This window comes from Hippocampus zosterae, chromosome 8 (assembly GCF_025434085.1).
Source record: "Hippocampus zosterae strain Florida chromosome 8, ASM2543408v3, whole genome shotgun sequence".
NCBI classification, from domain to species: Eukaryota; Metazoa; Chordata; class Actinopteri; order Syngnathiformes; family Syngnathidae; genus Hippocampus; species Hippocampus zosterae.
Window position 1 is genome coordinate 21,405,040 of NC_067458.1, and position 25,099 is coordinate 21,430,138.

Below are 25,099 nucleotides of genomic sequence, written 5' to 3' on the forward strand. Positions count from 1 at the left end.
CCCCATGCACCCATCCTCAAGTACATGGGCGATTACCCGACCAAGCAGGTCCAGAGTCCCCTGGAACTGACCGATCAGATCTTTGGGCCCGCCACGGAAAAGGACTCCCTCAGAGATGAGATCTACTGCCAAATTATGAAGCAGATGAGCAGCAATAACAACCGGTAAGACGCAGTCACTTTCTTTTACCTTCAGGACCTCGCATTTTTTTACCTTCAGGACCTCGCATTGCTACTTTTTAAAGCCCCTCGTGTATCATAAACTGCTCCGAATCCATTTGCAGGTTCAGCGTGGAGCAGGGTTGGCAGCTGCTTTGGTTGTGCTGCGGCCTCTTCCCTCCCAGCCAATCGCTCCTGAAGCACGCGCAGCGATTCCTGGAATCTCGCCGCACGGAGCCGCTGGCCTCCGACTGTCTGCAACGACTGCAGAGCTCTTTGAGGTCAGGAGAAGGACACCCCCCGCACCCCAGTGGGCATGCACAGAATTGCGGAAAATCCATTTTCCGATCCACTTTATACATCGTCAAGTCAATGAGATTGACCGGCGCTTCAGAGCTTCCCCTCTCTTGTTTTCGTTTCTTTTCGTATCATGTCGAACGTGGTGCAGAATGGACGCCAGGAAGCTTCCGCCGCACCAGGTGGAAGTGGATGCCATCCAGCAGAACAGCACGCAAATCTACCACAAAGTCCACTTTCCCAACGACACGGGGCAGGTATGACAAACTCATGACCGCCGAACGCCGGGAAAGAACCTCGCCGTGCGTGTCCGTTGTGTTTTAGATCTTTGAGGTAGCCACCAGCACCAAGATCAGGGATCTCATTAAGAACATTTCCAACAAGCTGCAACTGACCACGGCCGACGGCTTCAGCATTTTCATTAAAACGCACGATAAGGTCCTCTGACACTTTTATTTTCACAAATGACCGAATATTTTGTTTTTTTATTTTAATGACTTCTTTTTCATTGTAGGTCCTCAGTCTGAATGACAGCGACTATTTCTTTGACAGTCTGCGGCAAATCACAGACTGGTCCAAACAGAACAAACGCACTAAAGACGGTAATTCTTGGACACTCCTGTTCTCATTGTACGTGGAAATTCTTTGAAGATCCAGTATCCGTGTCCTCCGCAGGTGCTCAAGTCAGCATGTCCTACTTGGTTTTCTTCATGAGGAAGCTGTGGTTAAACGTGATTCCCGGCAGGGACCTGGAGGCGGACCTCGTCTTTCACTTCCCTCAGGTGTGCACCTGAAAAGCCCCAAAAATCATTTTACATTTGGTGTGGGTGAAATTCGGCGGACGTGGATATCATAATCCGTTCCTGGGTTGTTTTGTGGTTTCCAGGAAGTCCCGAAGTACTTGAGGGGGTACCACGTGTGCGGCAAAGGCGACATGGTTCACATGGCATCCCTGCTCTTCCGCATTAAAGTTGGGAATGACAAGAGTCAGTTTGTGACCATCCCCAAGATGTTGAAAGAACTCGTACCCGGTGACCAGCTTAAGACTTTTTCCGAGAACGAGTGGAAGAAGGTACGACTGCGGGACGGAACCGACGGCTCCGTTCGAACGCTTTTGCTAAAACAGCAGCACGTAGAGCCTCACCGACGAAGTGTATCATGTCAATGAGTTCCCTGCATCTCCTTATATGTTTCACGGCACTCTGCCACTTATGGCTTTTGTTTCGTGTTTGTTTTTTTTTTACATCAGAGCATCGTGGCGTCTTTCAACAAGCAAGCGGGAATGACCGTGGAGGAAGCAAAAGTGGCGTTCCTGAAAACGGTTTGTCGCTGGCCAACCTTTGGCTGCGCCTTCTTTGAAGTGAAGGTGATTCCCCTTTTTACCGCTCCTCCATTGGTGTATTCTCGCTGCACATCGTGACAACCGTGAAAACGTGTTTTCCACCCTTTCAGCAAACATCCGAACCCAATTTTCCGGACATTGTGCGGATCGCTATCAGCAAGCAAGGACTCACCATCATACACCCCAAAACCAAGGTCAGGCGGACGCTTGCGTGTGTGCGATGATGAGTGTCATCCGTGTTGTTGAGACGTCTTTTCTCTCATGTAGGAAGTGTTGGCCAACCACCCTTTTAACCGCATCGCCAACTGGCGCAGCGGAAGCACGTATTTCCATATGACCATCGGCAGTTTGGTGCAGGGCAGCAAATTCCTCTGTGAAACGTCGCTGGTGAGCACTTTTATTTTTATTTTTTTTGGTATGCCAGCCAGCCTTCCGTCTTCCAAATAACGACTTTTCCAAGTCTGCCATTTTGGTTTGAAGAGGCAAACCTGCCTTTGAGAGTTTTTCCAATTGCTACCAAATTTAAACCTGGCGGGTTTCACAGCACTTTTTTGAAAATTCAGCACCCTTCAAACCGAAAAACATTTCCACCTGAAGCTCACCATAATTCGGGTCACTCAGATTTAGATCACAGGTGTCAAACTCAAGGCCCGGGGGCTGGATCTGGCCCCTCCACATCATTTTATGTGGTCCACACAAGCAGCTCAAAAATGTCCACTTCCATGATCCTTTCTAAAATGTCCTCCAAAATGAATTTCCAGATTTTGTTCAATCGCTACCAAACATAGCCCGCGTAAACTAAAATGAAAAAAATTGCCCAAGAATTTGTGTTTTCACACGGAGCATGGCGGCAAAATGCGATGACTTCATCAGACGACGGGGAAATGCAAATGACTCCGCAATTTATACCATTCAACTCCCGACGCCAGTTTCACTCAGCAACATGAAACTTGGGACATCAAATCGGAAAACGTTGGCAAGTAACGAGCATGGGGTGTACGTGTCCATTTCATCTGCTTGAACCACTGTGTTGTGTCTGTCAAAATCAGGGCTACAAGATGGACGACCTCATCACCTCCTACGTCACCATGTACGCGCAAGAGAGGAGGCCGGTGCAGAGCAGGAACCAGCGTTTCAATTGATGCCTGCACGACTACAAAGCACCTGCTATAAAGAACTCCATTGGACTCCACAGGAATTACCGGAATATGCATTTGAAAATATTTATTCAAGTTCCTTTGCGCACCACATTTGCATTCATGTGACATTGCTTGATCTGATCGGATGCTTCACAAATAAAAGCTCACGTTATCCACGCAGATGAAATGTTTTCCGCCACATTTCTCATCGACCTGCTTCACGAGCAAAAAAAAAAAAAGTAAGTTCGTGCACGCCACATGACTTTCCAATGACGTTAGCTCGCTGTCGACCAAAAGTGATTACAATCCGACAACCACTCACACTCACATAATCGCCGAGTGAGATCTGAAGCCACAAACGGTCAAATAAAACTGGACCCAAAAAAAAAAAAAAGCAGAAAATACAGTACAGAAGCCATCTCAAGATACTAAAAACCAAAATGTACAACCCTGCAAGAAATATCCTAAAAAGTATCAGCAATACTACCAAATTTAAACCAAAATCCACCAAATGATCTTAAAAATTAAGAAAAAAAAATCACCAAAACACACGAAGTTAGTGGTCAACTACGGCTTGCATAGAAGGACTGTCCTCAACTGCCGATCCCAATGTATGATTGTTCACTTTAGATAAACAGAGGAGCAAGAAAGACCAACCCCCCCCCCCCCAAAAAAAGAAAAGTCTATCAATACATGCAATTTTCACAAGGCGATGATTTTTATTTTTATTTTTTGTCTTTCAGGCGGGAGAAGGAGTGCAACGGGGGCGGGGGTTGTACGCGCGGCAGACAGAGCGTCTCAGCCCGACAAAGCCTTTCGTTACGGGAGGTGGGGGGAGCGCGGTGGTGTGCAGGGGGGCGGGGGGGATTTGGAGTTTCTTTGTCCCAATTAGCAGTCGATTAACAGGGTAGCAATGTCAAGGCGCAGATAGTGGCCTTATTGTCGGCATCCATTTGCATGCGGACGGGAGAGGGGGGGGGGGGACACAAAGAGCAAAAAGGCCTGATGTGTGCGCGCAAGGACAGCTGTGCTCTGAAAGAAATATCTCCCCGCTTTCCACATCTGTGCCGCGGGCGACGTGACTGATTATTTTTGGTGGCGCTGTGAGTCGGCATGCCCCCAGGAGGCAGGGGACCAACAAGGGCCTCTGTTTCTTGAGTGTCCAATCCAGCCCCCGCCGCCCCCCCACCCCACCCTCATCCCCGTCCGCTCCTTCTTCTCACCGGCAACACTCTTGTTTTGCTCCCGTTGCATGAGGCCCTCTGTGGAATCTTGAACCGAGCATCTCCGAGTCATCATCTCTGAGGCTTCACTCATAAAAGTGTCAATTGACAAGACTATTTATCAGCAATGGGAAGGGGTGGGGGGGCGGCGTGGGGCGGGGGGGCTTCACTGTTTCCATGGAGCGGCGGCCCGACAAGCGGGTCCCCGGCCGGGCGAGGCATGCCATTCTTCTCCACTTAGTCTGACTCGGGGCTATTGTGGAGCGCAACAAGTAACTCTCTGAGGAGGAAGAAAGGGGAGGGTTCAGGGTTCAAACCCAAGCCTCCCGTCGGGACTCCCTCTCTCCGTTGTCAAATTTGTACAGGCACAAAAGGAGCCGCCGTCTCGCCGGCGAGAACATCTTGAGGGAGGAGAGGCCAGGGTTAGGTGAAGAAGAATCACAATCTGTTTATCTCGCAGTCTCCCCCACCACCCACCACCATCGCCAAAGGACGTCTTCATCCTCTGTGGCGATCAGACTGTCAGCGGGTTTTTCCTTTTGGCTTTCTCTGAGAATATCAGGTGAGTCTTCTCAATTATTATTATTGTTTGCTTTCAGAGAGCACAGTGTGTCACATGAGTCGGTATCACTTTACGATACCTTATACTGTATCGTGATACATCTCAGATGTGAAAATCAAATGTATGTTTTCTGATGATAAAAAAAATTGAACCGCAAAATCCATGAATTTATTCACAAATGTTTGTCCATCCAAACGGGATTCCCTTCCTCGCCCAACTCCACCAACCAAATCGGGATCGTTTCTCAAGGTCTCACTTATCCGAGTCTTCAGATCAGCCACAAAACGCCTTCTTTGTTCCACTGAACTACAACGATGAAATTAATGCGGAGCACCTTTCCCGCAAAAAGTAAAAACATTGATTTTGGCCTGACGAGACCACCGCAACTGAAAACTTGTAAGGTTTCAACTTACAAGTCAACCGGCTTTATCTTGCTACCCCTTGGCCAGTTCCTAAGAGATGACTTTTTGTAAAGTGACCTTGAATTATGAAACACTGTGTCATACAAAGAATGATTCAAGCTTTGTTTGGGGAGACTCTTTCAACCAATTTCAGTCACCTACACAGTCCTCAACAGACAAAAAAAACCCACACAAATTTATTAAATATTATTAAATATTTTATTAAATATATTATATATATTATTATAAATAATGTACACATTTATTAAATATTATTAGATATTTTATTAAATATATTGAATATTATATATGTATAATATTCAATATATATATAATATATATATTATATTATATATAATATTCAAAATATATTTAATAAAATATTTAATAATATTTAATAAATTTGTGGGTTTTTTTTTTCTTTTGAGGATTGTGTGTGTGCGTGTGTGTGTGTATATATATATATATATATACTGTACATTGTCAGTGGACGACGGGGCACTCTTTTTAACTCTTTCACTGTAAATCTGAACATGTATAATCCGCATTGTTTATCAATATACTCCCGCAGCGGTAGATAAGCGTCGGGCTACATGACGGAGTGTAAAAACAACTTCCTTCATTGGTATATACACACTCGAGAGATGTCGTGCTGAATACGTGACTTGGCTCCTATATGACGTCAGTCCCCCACCGCCACCAAACGATGGGGGTGAGATGACCTCATTCACAAATGCTTCGCGGTTAAAGATGTCAATCATTTATTTCTTCATCTTCCTAAATCGTCTTTGTTGTACGTTTGTTGGTTCGTAATGCAAATCAGATTCACGTGCATGTGCACGTACCGCACCGTGTCTTCTTAATTTTGTCGTTGTTACTAACAATTACTCACGTGCGATGCAAATCACGTTATCCGATCGAGTGAGAGAAAAGTTATTCATTTCCAAAGAATTATGCAAGTGGCAGAAGGAATGAAAGGGTGTCTCTCCTCATCGGGGGCACACGAGTAACGCCGGCCCGAGGGCATCAAGACAAATTCCGCGGCGAGAACGTGTTCTTTTTGGCTGATGATTTTCTGGATTTTTTTTTTTTTCCACGTTCTCTCTATGAAAAGCCCGAGTCTCCCATTATCTTTCTATCTCTGACAAATCTGTTTAAGGAGCTTTTTGTTTTGAACTGACAATCCATCAAAGCGATCACATAAAAGAAAATCTTCAAGGCTTTCAATTAAAAATGGGATTAAACGGCATCACTGGGAGAAAAGGAGTGCAGCTTCTTCTTTTTTTCTTTTTTTTTGCAATCAATGTGGGCTTTGTTGACCTCGCGTCACTACTTGGAGTCGCTGTCTTGATGAAAACCAAAGACCAAGTGTGAAATCTTGGTTGCCGATGGACGCGGGCCTGAAATCGATCGCTCAAACTGCCCTTTTACCAGCTAAAAAACATCTTCAGACTGAAGGGTCAAAATCCTCCCAGCAGACCAGAAAAAACTTCATCCATGCTTTTTTTTCAGGGCAGGGGGGTGTTATTGTAACGGGTCTACTTTCTGGATTCCCTCAAAAGATCATCAAACACCTGCAGCTCATTTAAAGCACTGCAGATGGAGAAAGAGAACATACTAGTCCAGTTCGAAAACCTTGACGCTGGCGGCTCCCAATCATCTGTAAATCGACTTCAAATTTCTGTGACTCGTCAGGAAATCACCAAAACGGCCCGGGTTGTGAATATATTTAAAAAATGCGAATTGATTTTGAAGCCAGTGGGGCTCTACAGACAGACCGGGGTCAATTCGTGCAGTCCAGTTTGACAAAGTAAACAATGTGAAGCGGCATTTATTCTTGGAACTAGTTTTATTGTTCTTGGATTTTTTTATTTTTATTTTTTATTTTGATAGCGGTTTCTTTGCAAATGCTTTTGGTGTTTGGTGGCTTGTACGTAAGCACATGCACACCGCCAACGGTTTCGTGAACAGATCCTTGTGATTTTGTTGTCGGATTACTGACATGGTAATTTTCACTCTTGTCAGCTGCCTCTAATTAGTTTTCACTATTTGAGCTCACTTGGCAGCCTGACCCCCCCCCCCCCCCCTCCTCACTCCTCACCGAAAGCTGTCACGCAGAAATGCACACGCTGCAACGTCTTGACTGACTCCCAATGCACCAAAAGTCAGGGCACTCGCAATCGAGACGGATTCCTTTCGGTTTTTCCTTGACCCGCCGTTCCTTTCAACATCTGCGGCGCAGTCGACAAAAGCGATTACTTTTTTGGTCGTTCCCGCCCTGCTGTTGCGATGAAAAGGAACGCCGTAACAATATGGTCGTGATGCAGGGTGATGCAGTCTGTCAGAGGAGAGGGGGTTGGGGGGGGGGGTCCCGGGGGACCGGAGTCGAGTGTGATTCAAAGCAAGGTGTGTCTTAAAGATAACATGCAAATCTCAAGTGGAATGCGGGAATGTGTTAGCCAAACTTGACTCCATTTTAGATGCAACTGGGGAATATCCTCCCAGGTTACTTCAAGGTTACCAGTTGAGGTTTATTTATGGCGAGACGTAGTTTCTTGTTTTGTTTATGGGACACACCTTGAGCATTTTGCTTTCCAAAGTTCTCGTACAAAGTAATGCACATTTAAGGCCAATGAACATTTGGTAGCTACTATTTGGTAGCTATGGCTAGCTAGGGCTAGCTAGCAATCAGGGCTAGCTGGAAGTTTCAACTGTTTGCTCGCTAGCCCTGTTTGCTAGCTAGCAAACAGTTGAAAGATTGTTGGTTTGGGGAGCGTTTCAGATTTTAACAGACGATCCCATTTGTTTTTTTGTTTTTTTTACAAATGTTTTTTACAAAAGTAATGCACATTTAAGGCCAATGAACATTCAGATTCATAATCGCACTTTTTGGACTATTTCCAATTCTCAATTCATCCCACGTGTCTGTTTTGCGGATGTGGAGGAAAGAAACATGCAAACCGAAAGCCAGGGGAACAGATTTGAACCTCGACCAGAACAACTGCGAGGCAGATTTGATGAGAACATGCACCACACGTTGACCTCTGTGTAAAATCCTAACCGTTAATCTCTTCAGCGTATCTCTGCGATTAGCAGAAAAGCGCACGATGACAGGAAACTGACCGCAGCAAAACGGACGTGTAGCACACCGGTAATCTAAACCCTCTTGTCTCTGCTATTAGCAGAAAGCGGGACAGCGACAGGAAACAGTGTTTTTTTCACAGTGTTTGTCGCAGGTCAGTCCACACAGCCCAACAATAGATGTCAGTGTTGCTAATCGGCAAAAAAAAATAATAATCTGATCGTGACTTCACTTGGGCTAGCTCCAAAGATCAAGATTTCCTCTGTACAAGGCAAGAGCCCCAAAATGCTGATCAGTCTTTCGGGTCCCCCCTCAGCCCCTTGCGAATCCGACATTAGCGACAAATACGGAATTGTTTGCTAGCTAGGGCTAGCTAGCCCTAGCTAGCAAACAGGGCTAGCTGGAAGTTTCAACTGTTTGCTCGCTAGCCCTGTTTGCTAGCTAGCAAACAGTTGAAACTTCCAAACTGTCAAACTTGTTTTCATCACAGGAAAGATTGTTGGTTTGGGGAGTGTTTCAGATTTTTAACAGACGATCCCATTTGGGTTTTTTTGGGTTTTTTTACAAATGTTTGCCAGACACCAAAGATGGAGTCGTCCGCGACGGAGCTGCCGTCCCTGATGCCCAATCAGACATTCCAAAGCTGTGCAACGGAGTCGGCAATGGAGAACGTCCTGTTTGGGAGCTTCTACATCCTGATCTTCTTCCTCGCGCTCAACGGCAACAGCCTGGCGCTCTGGATCTTCTCCCACCAGCGCGGCACGTCCTCGCCAGCCAACGTCTTCCTGACCCACCTGGCCGTGGCCGACCTATCCTACGTGGTCATCCTTCCCCTGAGGGCCACCTACCACCTCATCGGGGGACACTGGCCCTTTGGCGAGGTGCCCTGCCGCTTGGCGGGCTTCCTTTTTTACGTCAACATGTACGCCAGCTTGTACTTCCTGGCGTGCGTGGCGGGCGACCGCTACCTGGCAGTCGTCCACGCCGTCCGCTCGCTGAAGGTGCGCCGCGTCCGCTACGCCCGCATCATCAGTTTCAGTTTGTGGGTGCTGGTTACTGTCTCCATGGCCCCTCTGCTGATGACCCGCCAGACGCTGGAGGTGGACGGCACCACCGTTTGCTTGCAGCTCTACCGGGAAAATGCATCACGCAAGGCGCTAATTTCCCTCGCCGTCGCTTTTACGCCGCCCTTTCTCGCTACGTTGTCCTGCTACTTGCTCATCATCCGTAGCCTGCACCGGGGGTCCCGGCTGGAGCCCACCCTCAAACTGAGGGCGCTGCGAACCATCGGTCTGGTCATGCTTATTTACGTGGTGTGCTTCGTGCCCTACCATGCTAGCCGCACCACCTTCATCTTGGGCTACAGCCACCCAGATGTGTCGTGCCAGACGCGCCGAGGCCTGAGCCTGGCCAACCGCCTGACGTCACTCCTGACGTGCCTCAACGGTGCCATGGACCCGCTCATCTACCTTTTCGGTGCGGAAAAGTTCCGCAGTACCTTGATACGACTGCTGTGCAAAGGCAAGGCGGCGGGGGCGTCCGGAGCCACCAGTGGAGAGTTGAAAGGAACCCATGAGAGTTCTGTGAGTGCCAAGTCAGAGTTTTGAACTGGATCTTAATCCGCTAAATCATGGGTGTCAAACCCAAGGTCTGAGGGCCAGATCTGCGCCCCCACATCATTTTATGTGGCCCTGCGAAAACAAATCAAACATGTAAACTTCCATGTTTGCTTAAAGATCGACAAAAAATTCAAATTCTCATAGATAGTAATGCATATTCTTGTTACCAAACTCCTCATTACAGTACCTTAAACAAAACTTGAATAAACTGCTATTCTTGACTTCTTTATAAGGGAAACGGTAACTAAAATGTGGCCTGCAAGAAAAATGAATTTGATTTTTTTGCCTTCCAAGCAGCAACCACCCAAAACAATGACTTTTCCAAAACAACTTATACCAATTTTATACTTGACAACACCACAGAAAAACGTCAAGGTGAGGAAGCCTGTTTTGCAAATCCACTCGTAGCATTATATATTTTTCTATTCTCTCTGCCACAGTGAATGTAAATTGCTGGATCTGCATACATTTTTTTGGACTGGACATCGGCAAGCAGGTCCCTTGATTGTACTGGCCCCGCCAGGATGGCTCATATTAAATTTATTGCTTACTACAATATGCATTTGAACAGCCCCCCCTGCATGTTGGAGTGCCAAATTAAGCGAAACATTCTCTGAACGTCATCTGTGTGACACTTGACCATTACTCTGTAGAGTGTAATTATTATCTTTTCTGTTTCTGTGTTTAGTAAGATTTCCCATGATAGCAACCGTCTGAAACTAGGATAAAGATGAAGACGTTTATGAAAGTTTGAAACTCTGATTCAGTAAAAAAGGTCACTTGCAGTAGTGCGACCCCTGTTGGCCTTACATAAAACCATTGGCCAGAAATTTGTGGATTTTCACTGGTTTTACTCATAACCTCTTTAATATTTCTCTCACGAAATGTTAAATCATCTTTAAAAGATCTGTCTGATAATGCTGGTCTCATGTAAATAAATGTATCATTGACATTTTACAAACATACCTATTCCAAACATTGGAGCCATAACATTTATAGTGAGTACAACATTTAAAATAATTTAAATTGCCAAAAGTGCTTCTTCTCACCATGGAGGCTGATACTAACTGTCCATTCTGCCATGTTGTAGTGCTGGTGTAAGCCAAAGTGAGACCCAAAAGATGAAGATTAACATGATCACAACTCTTGCGTGATAGCATTTAGCTATTTAGCTTAAAGTTGAATCCTGTACACCCTCAAAGAAGTGTTGAATTCACCCAATTAAATATTTTTGCAATATAGCTTTATATGATATTTACATTTTATACTATGTATTGCTATCACGGTTTGATACCGGTATCATATTTACTTGTGCTTAACAAATCTTCAATGTAAATATAAACGTCATTGTCCAGAACTATGTCTTTAATTCCATTCTTTTTTTCGACCAGATTTGATTTTTTTTCTTTCAAAATGTGACATTTCGTCCCCTCCGCCAAATATACACGGCAACTTTTTCTTTCAAATCTCACTGTTCCCCTCAAAAATATATTGCTTTATTTCATAAAATTCAGACTTTAAACTCATTGTCTCACAGTTTTCTCTTTAGTATGGCCCTAACTCTCGTTAAACCATTTTATCTCATGTATGGTAACAAGGTAAAAACTTATATTGTATTTGTGAACTAATGGTATGCTGTTGTTAGCTTGTTAGCCAAAATGCTACGGTAAAGGCTAGCCAAGCTAACAGGATGACATTTTTATACATTTCTTGCTTTTGTGCTTGTATATATGATTGTAAATAGAGAATGTAGAACATTTTCAGCCTTTTTTTACTTTATTCTGTCAACAATAAATGTATGATGACAAAAATGTGTGGTTAATCTCTGAACATTATTATCAGTAAATTTAGTTATTAAAAAAAGACATTAGCCATCACAGTTTGCTGTGAAAGTGGCTAAAGCTATTTAAAGATCAGGCAGGGCTTGTCATTTGCACATCTACTTTTTTTGTGTCATGTGACCCAGGTTGTGGTTTTCTTCAGCCATCTATTTTCCTCCTCCTATTTCTGCAATGTTTCCTGTCCATCTTATGAAAATGGCAAGCCGCTCGAACGCGAGGCTTCCTGAATATTGTTCACACCCAACTTCTCACGTAAATTCATTGAAGCCGATATTCACATCACAGTAACTTTAGGCTAGAACACCAGGCTGATTAATTTTATATGTAGCAGTCTCACACCTAGTTACATAACTATGTATTAAATATGTCAGGATTGGCACTTCCTTTTTTTTGTCAGTTCCTGGTTTTCTTTGTAACAATTCAAAGACATACAAAAAAAATACAAGCTGCAGTTCTTAAGAGAAGGGTATTAACGATACAAATACTTCATTTTGTGCCTGTATTTGCATTTATGGATATGCGACATATCCGCCATATGGGGAGTGTGTAGGGGTATGGGTGTCTGTTTCAAATGAGGAAGTGAGAATGAAAGACCGCACTTGTGAAAGATGAAGCTCCCAAAGGGAAAAAAAAAAAACAATCGGCAATAATGTTTGACTAGTTTAGATGCAAAAGGAACAGGACAGGTCACGATGCAGAGCTACCAGGCTTGGTGTCATGGTAATATCACTCGGTCCAAGACGGAGGATCTGCTCTCTAAGGCGGCCAAAGATGGAAGCTTCCTCATTCGGGACAGCGAGTCAATACAAGGGGCATTTGCCCTGTGTGTTTTGTAAGTACACGACATTCGAGTTCTCCTTGTAATTGTTAAATATGTCTTTAAGAAATGACATTGTTGCACTTTTTACAACGATTAACCACAGATTCCAGAACCAGGTTTACACATACAGAATTCTACCCAATGAAGACAAGAAGCTGTCAGTCCAGGTGGGTCACATTCTGTTTAAGGTTTCTAAAGATACTACACAACTGTCGTAGGATAAAAATATGTTATCCCACATGTAAATAAATAAATACATTTTTTAAAAAACGATTTGTCCTATGAAGGTACAGAGGGAACAGGAAGGTGTTTGTAGAGTCAGACTGGCGTTTTCTCAGCAGGTGACAGACTGAAGTGAAACCGGTTTAAATCCATAGACAAGAGGCAGCTGGGTAGAGCAATCATAGGGTAGGAAGGGACCTGACTAGCTTGGACAGAATGAGCAGTGAGCTGATTAGTGGACATGAAGTACCGGTATGCAGAACAGGATTGAGCTGAGTGGTTTGCACGTCAAAAAAATCCAGCTTACTTTGTAGGCGTGATTCTTGAAAAGTTGAAGGTTCTAAAAATTCAGGAATATCGCTACGGTTATCCATTCGGTTGTTGACGACCAAAGTTGCCCTCCAAAGACCTAGCGAGGATTTTGTGTTTGTGCTTCTATCGTCCCTCCAGGCATCAGAAGGAGTTCCCATCAGGTTCTTTTCCATGCTTCCAGAGCTGGTGGAGGCCTATCACAACCCGAACATGGGCCTCGTCACCCATTTGCAGTATGCCGTCCAAAGGGAGGAGGAGCTCGACGAGGAACCGGGTTAGGACAGATCCAAGTAAACGTTAAGCTCCAACAAAAGATCCTAACAACCCCCGGGGTTTGTCCTCCAGAAGCCAACAATCCTCCGCCACAGCTTCCACCCAGAAACTTTACGGCTTACGAGCTAAAGGACAACGAGCAAGCCGGCAAATGCCTGTCAGACACCTTCCTGATGAGACTGCAGCACACGGACATGACCACGTACGCTTGTTTTGACGCAAACTTGAACACTTGGGTACCTTATCTCGGCGTTCAAGCTTTGTCTGTGTATTTTCAGCATCCCGGAGGAGCAGCAAACCCTCATTTTCGACTACTTTAGGACCTCCATCTCTCTGGATGCTGAACATGTCCAAAATGGTAACACTAGTCTTCCTGGTCTCAAGAAGCTAACGGCGGCCATCTGTAAGAATCTGAACAGGTACGCTCATCGACTATCCATCGATCCATTTTCGATGCTTATTCTGTTCAGAGTTACAAGTGGGTTGGAGTTTATCCCGGGACACCTCGGACTGTCAAAAATCAGTCAAATATTAATAAACAGAATCAGAATCAGAATCATCTTTATTGGCCAAGTATGTAGAACACACAAGGAATTTGTCTCCGGTATAACACGCTGCACTAGTATCACCGTAAACAACAAAATCATTGAACCATTTTAGAGTATACCAGTGGTTTTGTAGTACCATTTTGTGGTGCAAGAAGAGTGACTATGTCAGTGACTGTTTAAGGAGTTAATGGCTAGAGGGAAGAAGCTGCTTAAGTGTCTACTGGATTTGGTGCGCATGGATCTGTAGCGTCTGCCTGAGGGGAGTGGCTGAAAAAGGTGGTGGGCAGGGTGCGGGGGATCCAGGAGGATTTTCCGTGCCCTTGTCTTGATTCTTGCAGTGTGCAAGTCCTCAAGAGTGGGTAGGGCGGTGCCAACGATTTTTTTCTTCCGTCCTAATTGTCCGTTAAAGTCAGATTTCATACTAAACCGACACTCACCCAAATATCAGACGACTGGATGAGAAGTTTGAGAACCACATGCTTCACTATCTTGCCCACTCATCGATCGAGACCAGATAACTCAGACAAACATATTACCGAATAATAAGAGACATTTTTTGTGGGGTTTTCGGGTGGGGGTGGCAGTGAAATCTCCCGCATCCTACCAGCCCTGGAGATTTGCCGCCGAGCGTTGGACCAGCAGCTCTCACCAGGCATTGGAACGCTTCCAAAACAAGTGAGTGGCATGCCCCTTTGGTGTCTTGGCTAACTCAACCCCCAAAATTGTAACGAGGGCTAATTTATTTGATTTTTTCCAGATTCCACCAGATCCAGGCCAATCTGTCTCCACGAGACTGGAGCAACTGACCAAACTGCTCTACTCCATCGAGGATAACGTAACTTGCGACGTTCATTCCGATATGTACTATGAGCTACACCGTCGGGTTTAAAACACCGTTCTTTCTTTTTGAGGCTATAAATGCTGTGTTCAACTCTGTGGGCTATGAAGGACGCCACAGAAAGTCTCTTATACCGCCTGTTGTCTTTGAGGTAAGCGCTTTGGAAAGCTTGGAAATAGACAGTTTGTCATTTATTGGATCATCGTCTCTCACCCGTCAGGTCAAGCAGGAATCTTTGGGAATCCCCATCAAAATGTTCATTAAAGTAGATGTGGAAGGCGGGAAGCTTAGCATCAAGAAAGCCAAGGACGGGCCTGACGACAAGTACTTTGTGCATAATAAAAGTAAGGACAGTTTTATTGACCTGATTTCCTGGATATAAAGCTGCACATGTACCGTACTTGGTATTGTCACTCAGTCAGACAGCTGGTGAAGTCGCAAAAGATGCACGCCAAACTGGTCATCGTGGTGGAGACGGAGAAAGAGAAGATTTTACGAAAGGAGTTTACCTTTGACGACACCAAGGTTCGACACACGGCACAGACATGCCCGTTATTCACGTCTTTAAAAACTTAGAGAGAGCCCTACATGTGACGAGGACAAAAAATTGGCAAGCGTGTGCTTACTGCGATGATTGTTTTTTTTTTCCGTGCACTCGAGGTAAGAAAATCGGCACTCGCACACATGTCCACAACAGTCCTGTACTCGGTTTTCCACCATGATCCGTTCCAGAAGGCTGTTCGAAATCCGAAACTATTTTATTAGGCCGTGATTAGGGGCTAATACACTTGAAATCCGGTTTTTGGTTGTAATCCGAGGTGTAATAGCTCGAATTTACTGGTCGAAAACCGATTTGGTCGAGAACGGAGACGTTCGAAAACCGAAGAAAACATAATAAGAAAATAAAGAGTGAGGGTAGAAGAAGAAATACAAGACGCTAGACTCATTGTTTCGTCACTTGTCTGCTAATGAGATTGGAGTCACACACTTTATCGAACTCGGTGTAGGATTTCGGATCACAGAGTGAAGGATTTGTCATTGTATCTAGAGAACAAGTTGAAGATTTGTCGGCAGCAAGGAGCGGATTAGGAGTCTAAAATGGCTGCCAACGCAAAGCTCAAATTCGCCCATGAATTTCTGTACTCCGCTCAAGTTGAAGACTCATTTAAAAGTTTGGAATCGTGACATTTTTTTTCCTTTCCTATTTCAGAAAAGAGAAGGTTTCTGTCAGCTTCTTCAACAAATGAAGAACAAACATTCAGAAAAACCAGAACCGGATATGATCACCGTCTTTGTCGGCACTTGGAATATGGGTAAGACTCTTCAAGTCTGGCCACCCCAACTAGGTAAAAAAAATCCGGAAAACATATTCCCATGTCAGGAGTGAAACCTGGTCGCATCGGTTAAAAATCATCCATCCTAACCCATTAGAGCACCAATGTCAAACTCAAGGCCCGGGGGCCAAATCTGGCCCACCACATCATTTTATATGGCCCGCGAAACCAAATCAAACACGTCAACTTACGTGAGGCTTTCTAAAATCTGTACCTAAATTCATATTCTCATCCATAATAAATAAGAGAGATATTTTAAGTATTTTCTTGTTGCCAAAACCCCTCACTATAGTAACTTCACCGACAGTTGAATAAACGGTTATTTTTGCCTTCTTTATATGGTTTCGGTCACAACGACCCTCTAAGGGAAACAAAACGTGACCCGTGACACCCCTCCATTAGAACAAATGGTGTCATGTTCTACTCTACATTAGACCAAATGCTGTCATGTTCTACTCTAATCCCTCCCTCCCCCGTGAACTTGCAGGAAACGCGGGTCCACCCCACAACATCAATTCCTGGTTTCAGTGTAAAGGCCAAGGGAAAACCCGAGATGACACGGCTGACCACATCCCGCACGACATTTACGTCATCGGGACGCAGGAGGACCCTCTTGGCGAAAGGGAGTGGGCCGACACGGTGAAAGGAGTCTTGAGGGATCTCACAAATATCAACTTCAAACAGGTCAGTGGATCAGGAAGTGTCAGTTCGGGAGACGTCTATCCTCAACTCATTCACTCCCAAAGACGTTTTTAACCCTCGTAGTGCACCGCTTGCGATAAATGCAAAATGATGTCTTTGAGTCAAAGGCAAAGGCATTCAGAAAAATACGAGAGAGCTGAAACTTATGGAGGGGTTCTAAAATGGCCTAAATTTCATGACGTCACCGACTGATAATTCTCAGGCATTGCAGCAATAATAAAAAAACGTTTTGAAACCTTAATCTTCACAATTTGCATATTTTGCACCATGGAGACCCATTATAATTCATATTTTTGAATGCATCGTAAACCTAATGTGTAAACATGCATTTCACGCCATTTTTACATCAATCGCTTTGTTTTCGCTTGGACAGACGTATGCATGCCACATTGTTGGGTTGAGGTCATTCCAATTTTGCAACTTTAGGTGGCGTCAGAGGATCGCAAATGAGTTTGCCTTTTTGCAGGAGGCTTCAAACCAATGCATTTTACATGAACACGTCCGTTCGGGATTGTTAGTCGGGCTTGGTTGGGACCTCCAGACACAATTTTTTTTTTTCCTTTTGCAAAAAATAAAGAATAAAAAAATCCCAAAGAACTAATAAAAACGATATATGTATGGATAGCACAGATGCCTCTGAACATTTTGAGTGTTTGAAAAAAAAAAAAGAATGTTTTTAATAACACAAAATACATCATTACAAAAATTGTAAAATGCGTAACTTAAGACCTTTTTAATTTGGAGCACACAAGGGTTTTTAAACGTCTTTTCAGACTTGGTACCGAATGAGTTCAATGACCTTCCGACGACCTCACAGGTAGCCATCCAAACACTGTGGAACATTCGGATTATGGTCCTGGCCAAGCCGGAGCACGAAAACAGGATCTCGCATGTTTTTTCCGACAGTGTCAAGACAGGGATTGCCAACACTTTGGGTAAGCAAGCCGTAAAAATGAAGCGAGTGTGTTCGCCTGTGACGTTCATTTCTTATAATTTTTTTACCCCCTCAGGAAACAAAGGAGCCGTCGGAGTGTCCTTCATGTTCAACGGCACATCCTTCGGGTTTGTCAACAGTCACCTGACGTCAGGAAGCGAGAAAAAGCTCAGGTGGGCGGGTGACGTGCTGTCGCTTCTCACGCCTTATGGAGTTTTTCGCCCCAAATGGCAAGCTCGACATGTAACCGTTTCCTTGTCTTTGCAGGCGTAACCAAAACTACTTAAACATTTTGCGATTCCTCAATCTGGGAGATAAGAAGCTCAATTCGTTTGACATTACCCATCAGTTCACGCACCTCTTCTGGCTCGGCGATCTCAACTATCGGGTGGACTTCTCCAATCTGGTAAATGGCAGAAACCGAGGAAATATCATACGCAGTCATTCTGTGAAGAATGTGCGGCTAAATTAACGAACTGTTTGTTTTTTTTAAACACCTCAGGAAGCCGAGTTTGTGGTATCCAAGATCAAGCAGCAGCATTACCAGGAACTGCTGTGCCGAGACCAGCTCAACATGGAGATCAACGACGACAAAATCTTCCTGCACTTTGGTGAGTCTTGATTGATGAAATTCATCCGGGAAAAAAAAACCAAAAACAAATGACTGAGATGTATTTTTTTCCCTTTCTTTCTTTTTCGGATCCTAGCCGAGGAGGAGATCACTTTTGCTCCCACGTATCGCTTTGTGCGCTACACGCGTGACAAGTATGCCTACACAAAGGCCAAAACCACGGGGGTACGTTTGTGTTTTGCCAGATGTTTAACCCCCCCTAAAACTCCTTAACGCATATAACATTGTTTCTCAAATTCAAAGGGCGGTGGGAATCTCAAGTAACTTCACCCAAAATTCAACTCATAGCGATAACATCGTAATACAGCGATTGTGCGATGTCGTTTACGTCCATAAGTTACTCACACTTGAGACTTTCTTGGGGGACCACCAGTGGTCCACATACTGCCCTTAATTATATATAGATATGAATATTTTGCATTTGACACCCCCTCCCAAAAAATGATCATGTGTTCACATTGAAATCACGCAGACGAAATATAATTTGCCGTCATGGTGCGATCGTGTCCTGTGGAAGTCGTACCCTCTGGTCCATGTGGTCTGTCAATCCTACGGTGAGTCATTTGCAACCTAAATCCAAATATTTTCTAAAATAGAAGTTAAAAAAAAATAAAAATCTTGTCATTTGACCAGGCTGCACAAACGACATCATGACCAGCGACCACTCACCGGTATTCGCCTCATTTGAAGTGGGCGTGGCTTCGCAGTTTGTCTCCAAGCGAGGTTTGTTTATGCCACGGACGATTTTCCACTCTTTCTCCTCCAAAACCCGCTGAGTTGTCTATTTTCATTTTTTTTCTTCTACAGATCCAAACAGTGCCCCCCAAGGTGCGATCCAGATTATGAACTGCAAGGCCACCCTGCTGACCAAGTCCAAGACCAAGTTCTTTATCGAATACCACTCCAGCTGCTTGGAGAGTAAGCTAACGGACCTTTTGGCCAATTGCAACATTTCAGGTTCAACATGATTGTAACACTTTGCGTGACTTTGAATGGTATGTGACGTGAAGATGAAAAGGACACAAATGCGAAATTATTTTCCACTTGCTGAGGAGAGCATTTCTTCAGAGCGTGGTATGATTTTTGCCACCTTAACGTGATGTCATCCATGATGGTGTTCCATTTTAAGCTAAAGAAATGCCCAAAATTTCTACTTTTGACGCTTGCTGGGCTGAGTATCACAAATACGCAAAATTCTTCGGTATCTTTACGTCTTGATTGTGAAGACGTGATAAACTGTCCACTGCAGTAACCGCCGTCCCCGAAAGGGTTTATGCACCTTTCCGGGAATTTCAATTTTCAATTCCACCTCCCGCTTCGACTTCAGTCAATCCAGCGTACCTTAAGGACCTCCTCATATACCTCACATGTCACTAAATTCCTTCAGAAAGCGTCAGGACCTGCGAAGGCGAGAACACAGAGCATTCGGACGGCTCCATCAAAGTGTGGTTCGGGAACCAAGTCGAGGTAAAGATTCTGCGATGAAAAAAAAGAAGACCCGTCGCAGAATGGAACGAATCTTGTTTATCTCTTCCCAGCTGACGCCAATCATCTCGGACGCCGAGTACCTGCTTGACCAGCACATCCTCATCTGTGTGAAGTCTACAGACTCGGACGAGTCATATGGTAAAAATAGCCGATGGTCAAAATTCATTCCACGAGATGTACTTGTACGTCTTTTTAAAATTAGCCCACTGCCTACCAAGGACGTACATGTACGTCAAAGTCTTTTTTTTTTTTTTTTGCGTCGTAGAGAGGAGGAGGGTCTGATGCAATATGTGAATGAGAATAAGCCGTTTGCATTTTAAATCATGAAAAAAGCGACCAGTAGGGGGCAGTGGTGCCTCACGTGCTTGAAATGCATGCTTTTAAAAAAAGCTCTTTTGTCTCCGTTTTTTTTTGCCCAGGAATCGCCATTTTCATGAAACTTAGCCATTTTGTAATGCCGATTGCTGAATAATGGAAAAAACAGAGGACAAACTTTATTTTGGTAGCCTCCATGTTTATATCCCGTAGCATTAGAACCAAATATTCTGTGGGCCTTGCAAGATCAGTCAAAATCCAGTAAAACGCTGAGATTGAGGGGGTTCACTAAAAAAATATATTTGTTTTTACATTTGCTCCAAGGTGAGGGTTGCGTGGCCCTACGAGCCGCCCAGTTCTGCTACACGGAGTTCCAAGTGGCGCTCACACACCACGGCGAGAAATCCGGCATTTTGACCGGCGGTATTCAGCTACACACCTTTGAAGGCAAACCCACGGAGAAGTTATACGGTGAGTCAGATCAAGTCATTTAGTTGGAAACTTCAGCTTCATCTATTTAAAAAAAAATATATATTTTTTTTAAATTTGACCGTCAGACTTCGTCAAAGTGGAGAGAGACGACTCGAAAGGCAAAAGCGGCGACAGGACTCCGGTTAGCCATGACATATCCAACCCGAGCTACATGGAAGTGTCCTACAGGAGCGTGATCGACAAAGGTTGGAGTTACAGCATGCCGCCCAGGAGCCTGCCCATCGGTGGGCAAGCCACGATGGACTCCAAGAAAAGTCCCACCGGAAAACCTTTAAAGCCGGCGTGAGTGCCACGTTTCCCAGTTGACAACAGCATGAAAGATAAACCAACCTGGAAATGTGGATTTTGTCTCTTAGTGGCGTGGAGGCCTCCGAAATGTTCGACAATCCACTTTACGCCTCCATGAGAACATCACAAAGTCAGTGCAAGGACCAGGATGCCACGCAGAAGAACCAGCTCATGCAGCCGGATCCTGTTTTCGGATCTAAGTCATCGGACGGAGACCCCGAACGGCGCCCGGTGCCCACACCTCGCAATCGTTCCTCCACCTGCTCCGAGTCGAAATCTCTCCTTCCAGCTGCTGTCGCGCAGCACAAGAAGCCAGTGGTTCCGTCACGCTCGCAGGGCTGCGGGGTCATCAGCCGACCTCCCCTGCCCACCAAAGCTCGCCCGGTTCCCCCGGATCCACAGGCTCCAAAGCCCAGAGACTATAGGAATTGCTCTGAACTCCCAGGCAAGCACAGACCACCTGCGAGACCCGGCCAGACGCCGCTCCAATAAGACCGTAAGGAGGGTGTCTCCACACCTTATACGTCACAACTAGGTTGTTGGTTTTGTCCGTCTTCACCCCAGTCCGGTACCCGAACAGATGTGTCCCAAATTTCCAGACCAGTTTGTTTCGTGATGGGGTTTATTTTTTATTTTTATTTTTTCAGCGCATCCCAATGTTCCCAAGATGGGCCATTCCGTGAAGTGAGAGCTGGTTGCTGCTTGGGACACCGCTTTCCCGCCTCACAACTCATAACTATTCCATCATAGTGTCCATTGTGTCTTTCTGTTCTCTTTTCTGCTGAGCTGGATGCTAATAATTTTATATACACGCATACACACACTCACACACACACACACACACACACACACAACATTGGATGCTAACAGTAGCATCTTGCACATATTGTACGTTTGATGCCACTGAGATTTATGATCATTGTTCCAATAAACGTAACTGCAACAGCAACGTCTGCACTTGTGTGTTTTAGCACTATCTCTCTATATATGTATTTCATTGAATTTTTTTTTCATTCAGCACAAACATTTAGTCATAAATGTGAACATTATCTCAATTTACATACGACCAAGCATCACACATTTCATCGCAAATCGGCGGAAGGTGAGATTATGGCGGAAATGGCGCCATCTGGTGGAACTCTGGTCAAACCGCCTTCGTCGCCACGGTCTGTCGCCTTGAAAGGACGTCACAGACGCGGTTCAAACATCATCGACGTCAGACCAAACGCCGTAGCAATGGTGAGAAAACCGACTCGAATGAATGAATTCGTCGCGATTTGAAGCATTTCAGCGATTTTAAATGAAAGTTTTCGTCTCCGCGAAAATAATATTTTGTTTTTTTGTGTGCTAACTGGGTCCCCTTCTCTGTTAGCTTGCAGCTAGGCTAACGATGTGTTGTCGTTTTCTGCTCTTTTTTTTATGTTCAGCTTTTCTACTCGTTTTTCAAGTCGCTTGTTGGCAAAGACGTGGTCGTGGAGCTGAAAAACGACCTGAGGTGAGCTTAATTGTTTTATCGTATTGGAAAATTGATAACTCATAGCATTGTGTGAATCGTTCGAAAATTGATTGGAACGCGTGGTGATGCTCGGCTGTAGTTTTACTTTTCAATTTATTTTCTTTCTAGCATATGTGGAACTCTTCATTCGGTTGATCAGGTATGGATACATTTATTTGTATTAATATTCTCGGTGTGTGTCGATCTATCTGTGAGAAACATGCTATGAAAAGTCTCAACAGGGGGAAAATCATTTAAATAAATAGCAAAACTACCTAGCCTCAAAAACTCATAAACCCTCAAATTGAACCGTGATTCATTTTTAACTATTGCAATGAATCTACTGTTTTAGTGTGTCAAGTTGGACGCAATTACGAACGACAACGCTCATGCTGGTCGACCTTTTAAACATGACTTGACGAGTGGCCTGCTTGTTTCCTTTTCCTGTTTCAGTACCTCAACATCAAGCTGACAGACATCAGCGTCACGGATCCAGAAAAATACCCACACATGGTAAGCAATGTGACATTCTTGCTAACATAAACAGCAGCATCTGCCGAGGCCTATTGACGAGTCTCTCGGGTGGACGAAAGGTGTGGGAGTTTGACCACATGTTGAAAATCTATTCCCTTTACGTGGAGAAGGTGTTTGTAATGCGAAGTAGAGCCCCACTCACACTGACATGTTGCTCATTCCACAATGTTGTGTGTCTTTTTTTTGTGATTCCGGTGAGCATCATCACATTTAGACCATTTCATTACTTACAGTTGTCGGTGAAAAACTGTTTCATCCGCGGATCGGTGGTCCGCTACGTGCAGCTGCCTGCTGACGAGGTGGACACGCAGCTACTGCAAGACGCCGCACGCAAAGAGGCCATGCAGCAGAAGCAGTGATTGCAGGTGCGGGCGGGTGGGCGGGCCATGGGTTGGGTAGGGTGTTTATTATTTGGGTTGGGTTGTCGCAAAGACAACTTGAGTTGTTTTCTAGTCATTTAAAAAGAGGTCAGGTATGGACTCAACTTTGTCAGTCGACTCCATATTTGGTCATTAAGAACACATCTTAACAAAACATTTAAAAAAAAAAGATTAATGTTCGAATAATCATGTAAATATCCTTAGAAGGGTTTGTTTGATTTCTCTTTAAGTGAAAGAAACTGAGTCAAAACAGCCCAAAAGATTTCATACCTGTCTTAGTTTGTTTACTGTACGGAAAGAAGAAAAAAAACAAACTTTTGTATGAAAACAGGTATTTTTTTAATGTTATGTTTTAATGCCTGTGTTTTTTTTTTTACTTTATGTTGGGCTTTGTGAATGTTCATTTCTGGGAAATAAAGAGGCAAAATTTCATGGCAAATCTGTATGGCGTTAGTTTTAAGAACCAAAAAAAAAAAAACCATTTTATTTATTAGCTCTCAAAAGTATGATCTTTAAAACGAGCGATTGTCTTGAGTTGATTTGCAAACAAGTGTTACGACAACACTGATACGAAAACGACGTCCTAAATCGGAATCTATAACGCATAGAAATCAAATACCTTTATTTTACATTCATACATCAAAGGACATGGTACAATAGTTTTTCCAATTCCGTTTAAAAAAAAAACAAACAAAAACCCCCAAAAAGATTTACAGTGATGCATTTACTTTTTAAGGTTGGTGACAAGCATTGAAGAAACAAACAAACACACACACGCATATTCAAACATACACACATGGGGAGGGGGTTGGAGAAGAGGGGCTGTACCTTAACAGAGCTGAATTGCGTTGCAGTGGAGAAAAGGCACATTGAATCCACAGTGTATATATGTACAAAGTGACAACGACACAACTGTACGTCGGGAGCAATAACGATGATCGAAAAAACTCAAAACCTTCACTTATGAAAAACAAAATCCAATAACAACCACGCCCCCCACCCCCCAAAAAAAAGAAAAACACTTCTACAAATACATCAAAATGTCATCAAACATCAAAGACGATTGGCTCCGCCCGCAGAGAACAATCCCACAAATATGTATAAATACACAATATATATCACAATATTTATAATCGTACCCCTCGAGTGAGTGGCTCATGCATAAGCAGTTGTTGGGCAAATTTTTTTTTTAATCTCTCCCCCACTCATTTCACAGCGGTGTTTTTAAAATGAACAGACGACTCCCGTTCTTTTGAAAATATACGTTACCACCCGTCAGTCAATGTTTCCAGAAAAGTAAGTTCTCTGATATAAAATACTGTACTTTTTATTTTTTTTTAATCTTCTCCCTAAAAATCACCTTTCTAAAATTTCTAAATACATTCCATCCTTCGAGAAAATAAAGCTTTATGTACTTTCAAAGCTTAGAAACACACACGTACATACACGCTTATATTGATTTGTACGTATAGAAACCATAAAGTGACTCCATGTTCACATGTAGTGGAAACCCGTTTTTTTTTTCTCTTTTGTTAGCGTAACCTCGCCGTTTTGATTTGTCACAGTGTGGCGCTAGCGTCTTGAATGATTGTACACATCAAAGTGGGGTGGGCCGCTGTTCAGACCATTTTAGGCCCATGTGGACATCTTGAGTACTGCTACTAATATTGAAAATTTAATCCAAATAAAAATGTGAGCTGTATTCTGTGGGGGTAAAAAAAAAAAGAATGGCAGACTGGCATCTGAGAAAATTTAACACTATCTGAATAAAACTGACCTATGTTATGTTTGAACATTAAAAGAAAAACTAAATTTCTACAGTGTGGCAT

The 25,099-nt window shown here is 44.0% G+C and overlaps 5 protein-coding genes across 5 annotated transcripts in view; 4 read left to right on the forward strand and 1 right to left on the reverse strand.

Moving 5' to 3' along the window:
* Positions 1-25,099, reverse strand: part of zbtb11 (zinc finger and BTB domain containing 11) — a 253,182-nt gene that overhangs the window by 15,906 nt on the left and 212,177 nt on the right. The window lies entirely within an intron of this gene.
* LOC127605505 (unconventional myosin-VIIb-like) lies at positions 22-3,112 on the forward strand. Its single transcript, XM_052073085.1, has 11 exons — positions 22-164; positions 284-439; positions 607-712; positions 780-893; positions 970-1,057; positions 1,131-1,237; positions 1,342-1,527; positions 1,705-1,821; positions 1,908-1,991; positions 2,065-2,184; positions 2,847-3,112. Exons 1-11 carry the CDS (start codon positions 25-27, stop codon positions 2,937-2,939), a joined length of 1,311 nt encoding a protein of 436 aa, XP_051929045.1. The 5' UTR covers positions 22-24; the 3' UTR covers positions 2,940-3,112.
* gpr17 (G protein-coupled receptor 17) lies at positions 4,350-11,634 on the forward strand. The gene is made up of 2 exons (XM_052073100.1): positions 4,350-4,721; positions 8,783-11,634. The coding sequence occupies exon 2, from the start codon at positions 8,792-8,794 to the stop codon at positions 9,809-9,811; it is 1,020 nt and encodes a 339-aa protein (XP_051929060.1). The 5' UTR covers positions 4,350-4,721; positions 8,783-8,791; the 3' UTR covers positions 9,812-11,634.
* Positions 12,119-21,810, forward strand: inpp5d (inositol polyphosphate-5-phosphatase D). The gene is made up of 26 exons (XM_052073013.1): positions 12,119-12,496; positions 12,588-12,651; positions 13,157-13,292; positions 13,364-13,493; positions 13,570-13,710; positions 14,424-14,514; positions 14,597-14,674; positions 14,751-14,828; positions 14,898-15,021; positions 15,096-15,202; positions 15,888-15,990; positions 16,499-16,695; positions 17,531-17,648; positions 17,724-17,820; positions 17,915-18,053; positions 18,150-18,258; positions 18,355-18,443; positions 18,751-18,832; positions 18,912-19,001; positions 19,086-19,196; positions 19,666-19,745; positions 19,817-19,904; positions 20,406-20,552; positions 20,639-20,855; positions 20,930-21,357; positions 21,509-21,810. Exons 1-25 carry the CDS (start codon positions 12,357-12,359, stop codon positions 21,351-21,353), a joined length of 3,180 nt encoding a protein of 1,059 aa, XP_051928973.1. The 5' UTR covers positions 12,119-12,356; the 3' UTR covers positions 21,354-21,357; positions 21,509-21,810.
* On the forward strand, positions 21,981-24,980 carry smx5. Its single transcript, XM_052074259.1, has 5 exons — positions 21,981-22,027; positions 22,255-22,356; positions 22,486-22,516; positions 22,810-22,869; positions 23,124-24,980. Exons 1-5 carry the CDS (start codon positions 21,981-21,983, stop codon positions 23,247-23,249), a joined length of 366 nt encoding a protein of 121 aa, XP_051930219.1. The 3' UTR covers positions 23,250-24,980.

Bases quoted from the DNA above. Each gene is read 5' to 3' on its own strand.
- LOC127605505 (XM_052073085.1), top strand. From the start codon at position 25: ATGGGCGATTACCCGACCAAGCAGGTCCAGAGTCCCCTGGAACTGACC. The intron at 1,238-1,341 runs GTGTGCACCTGA...TGTGGTTTCCAG, and splicing joins TCGTCTTTCACTTCCCTCAG to GAAGTCCCGAAGTACTTGAG. The intron at 1,822-1,907 runs GTGATTCCCCTT...CCACCCTTTCAG, and splicing joins GCGCCTTCTTTGAAGTGAAG to CAAACATCCGAACCCAATTT.
- gpr17 (XM_052073100.1), top strand. From the start codon at position 8,792: ATGGAGTCGTCCGCGACGGAGCTGCCGTCCCTGATGCCCAATCAGACA.
- inpp5d (XM_052073013.1), top strand. From the start codon at position 12,357: ATGCAGAGCTACCAGGCTTGGTGTCATGGTAATATCACTCGGTCCAAG. The intron at 12,497-12,587 runs GTAAGTACACGA...GATTAACCACAG, and splicing joins GCATTTGCCCTGTGTGTTTT to ATTCCAGAACCAGGTTTACA. The intron at 16,696-17,530 runs GTCAGTGGATCA...ACGACCTCACAG, and splicing joins CAAATATCAACTTCAAACAG to GTAGCCATCCAAACACTGTG.
- smx5 (XM_052074259.1), top strand. From the start codon at position 21,981: ATGGCGCCATCTGGTGGAACTCTGGTCAAACCGCCTTCGTCGCCACG. The intron at 22,028-22,254 runs GTCTGTCGCCTT...AGGCTAACGATG, and splicing joins AAACCGCCTTCGTCGCCACG to TGTTGTCGTTTTCTGCTCTT. The intron at 22,357-22,485 runs GTGAGCTTAATT...TTTTCTTTCTAG, and splicing joins GAGCTGAAAAACGACCTGAG to CATATGTGGAACTCTTCATT.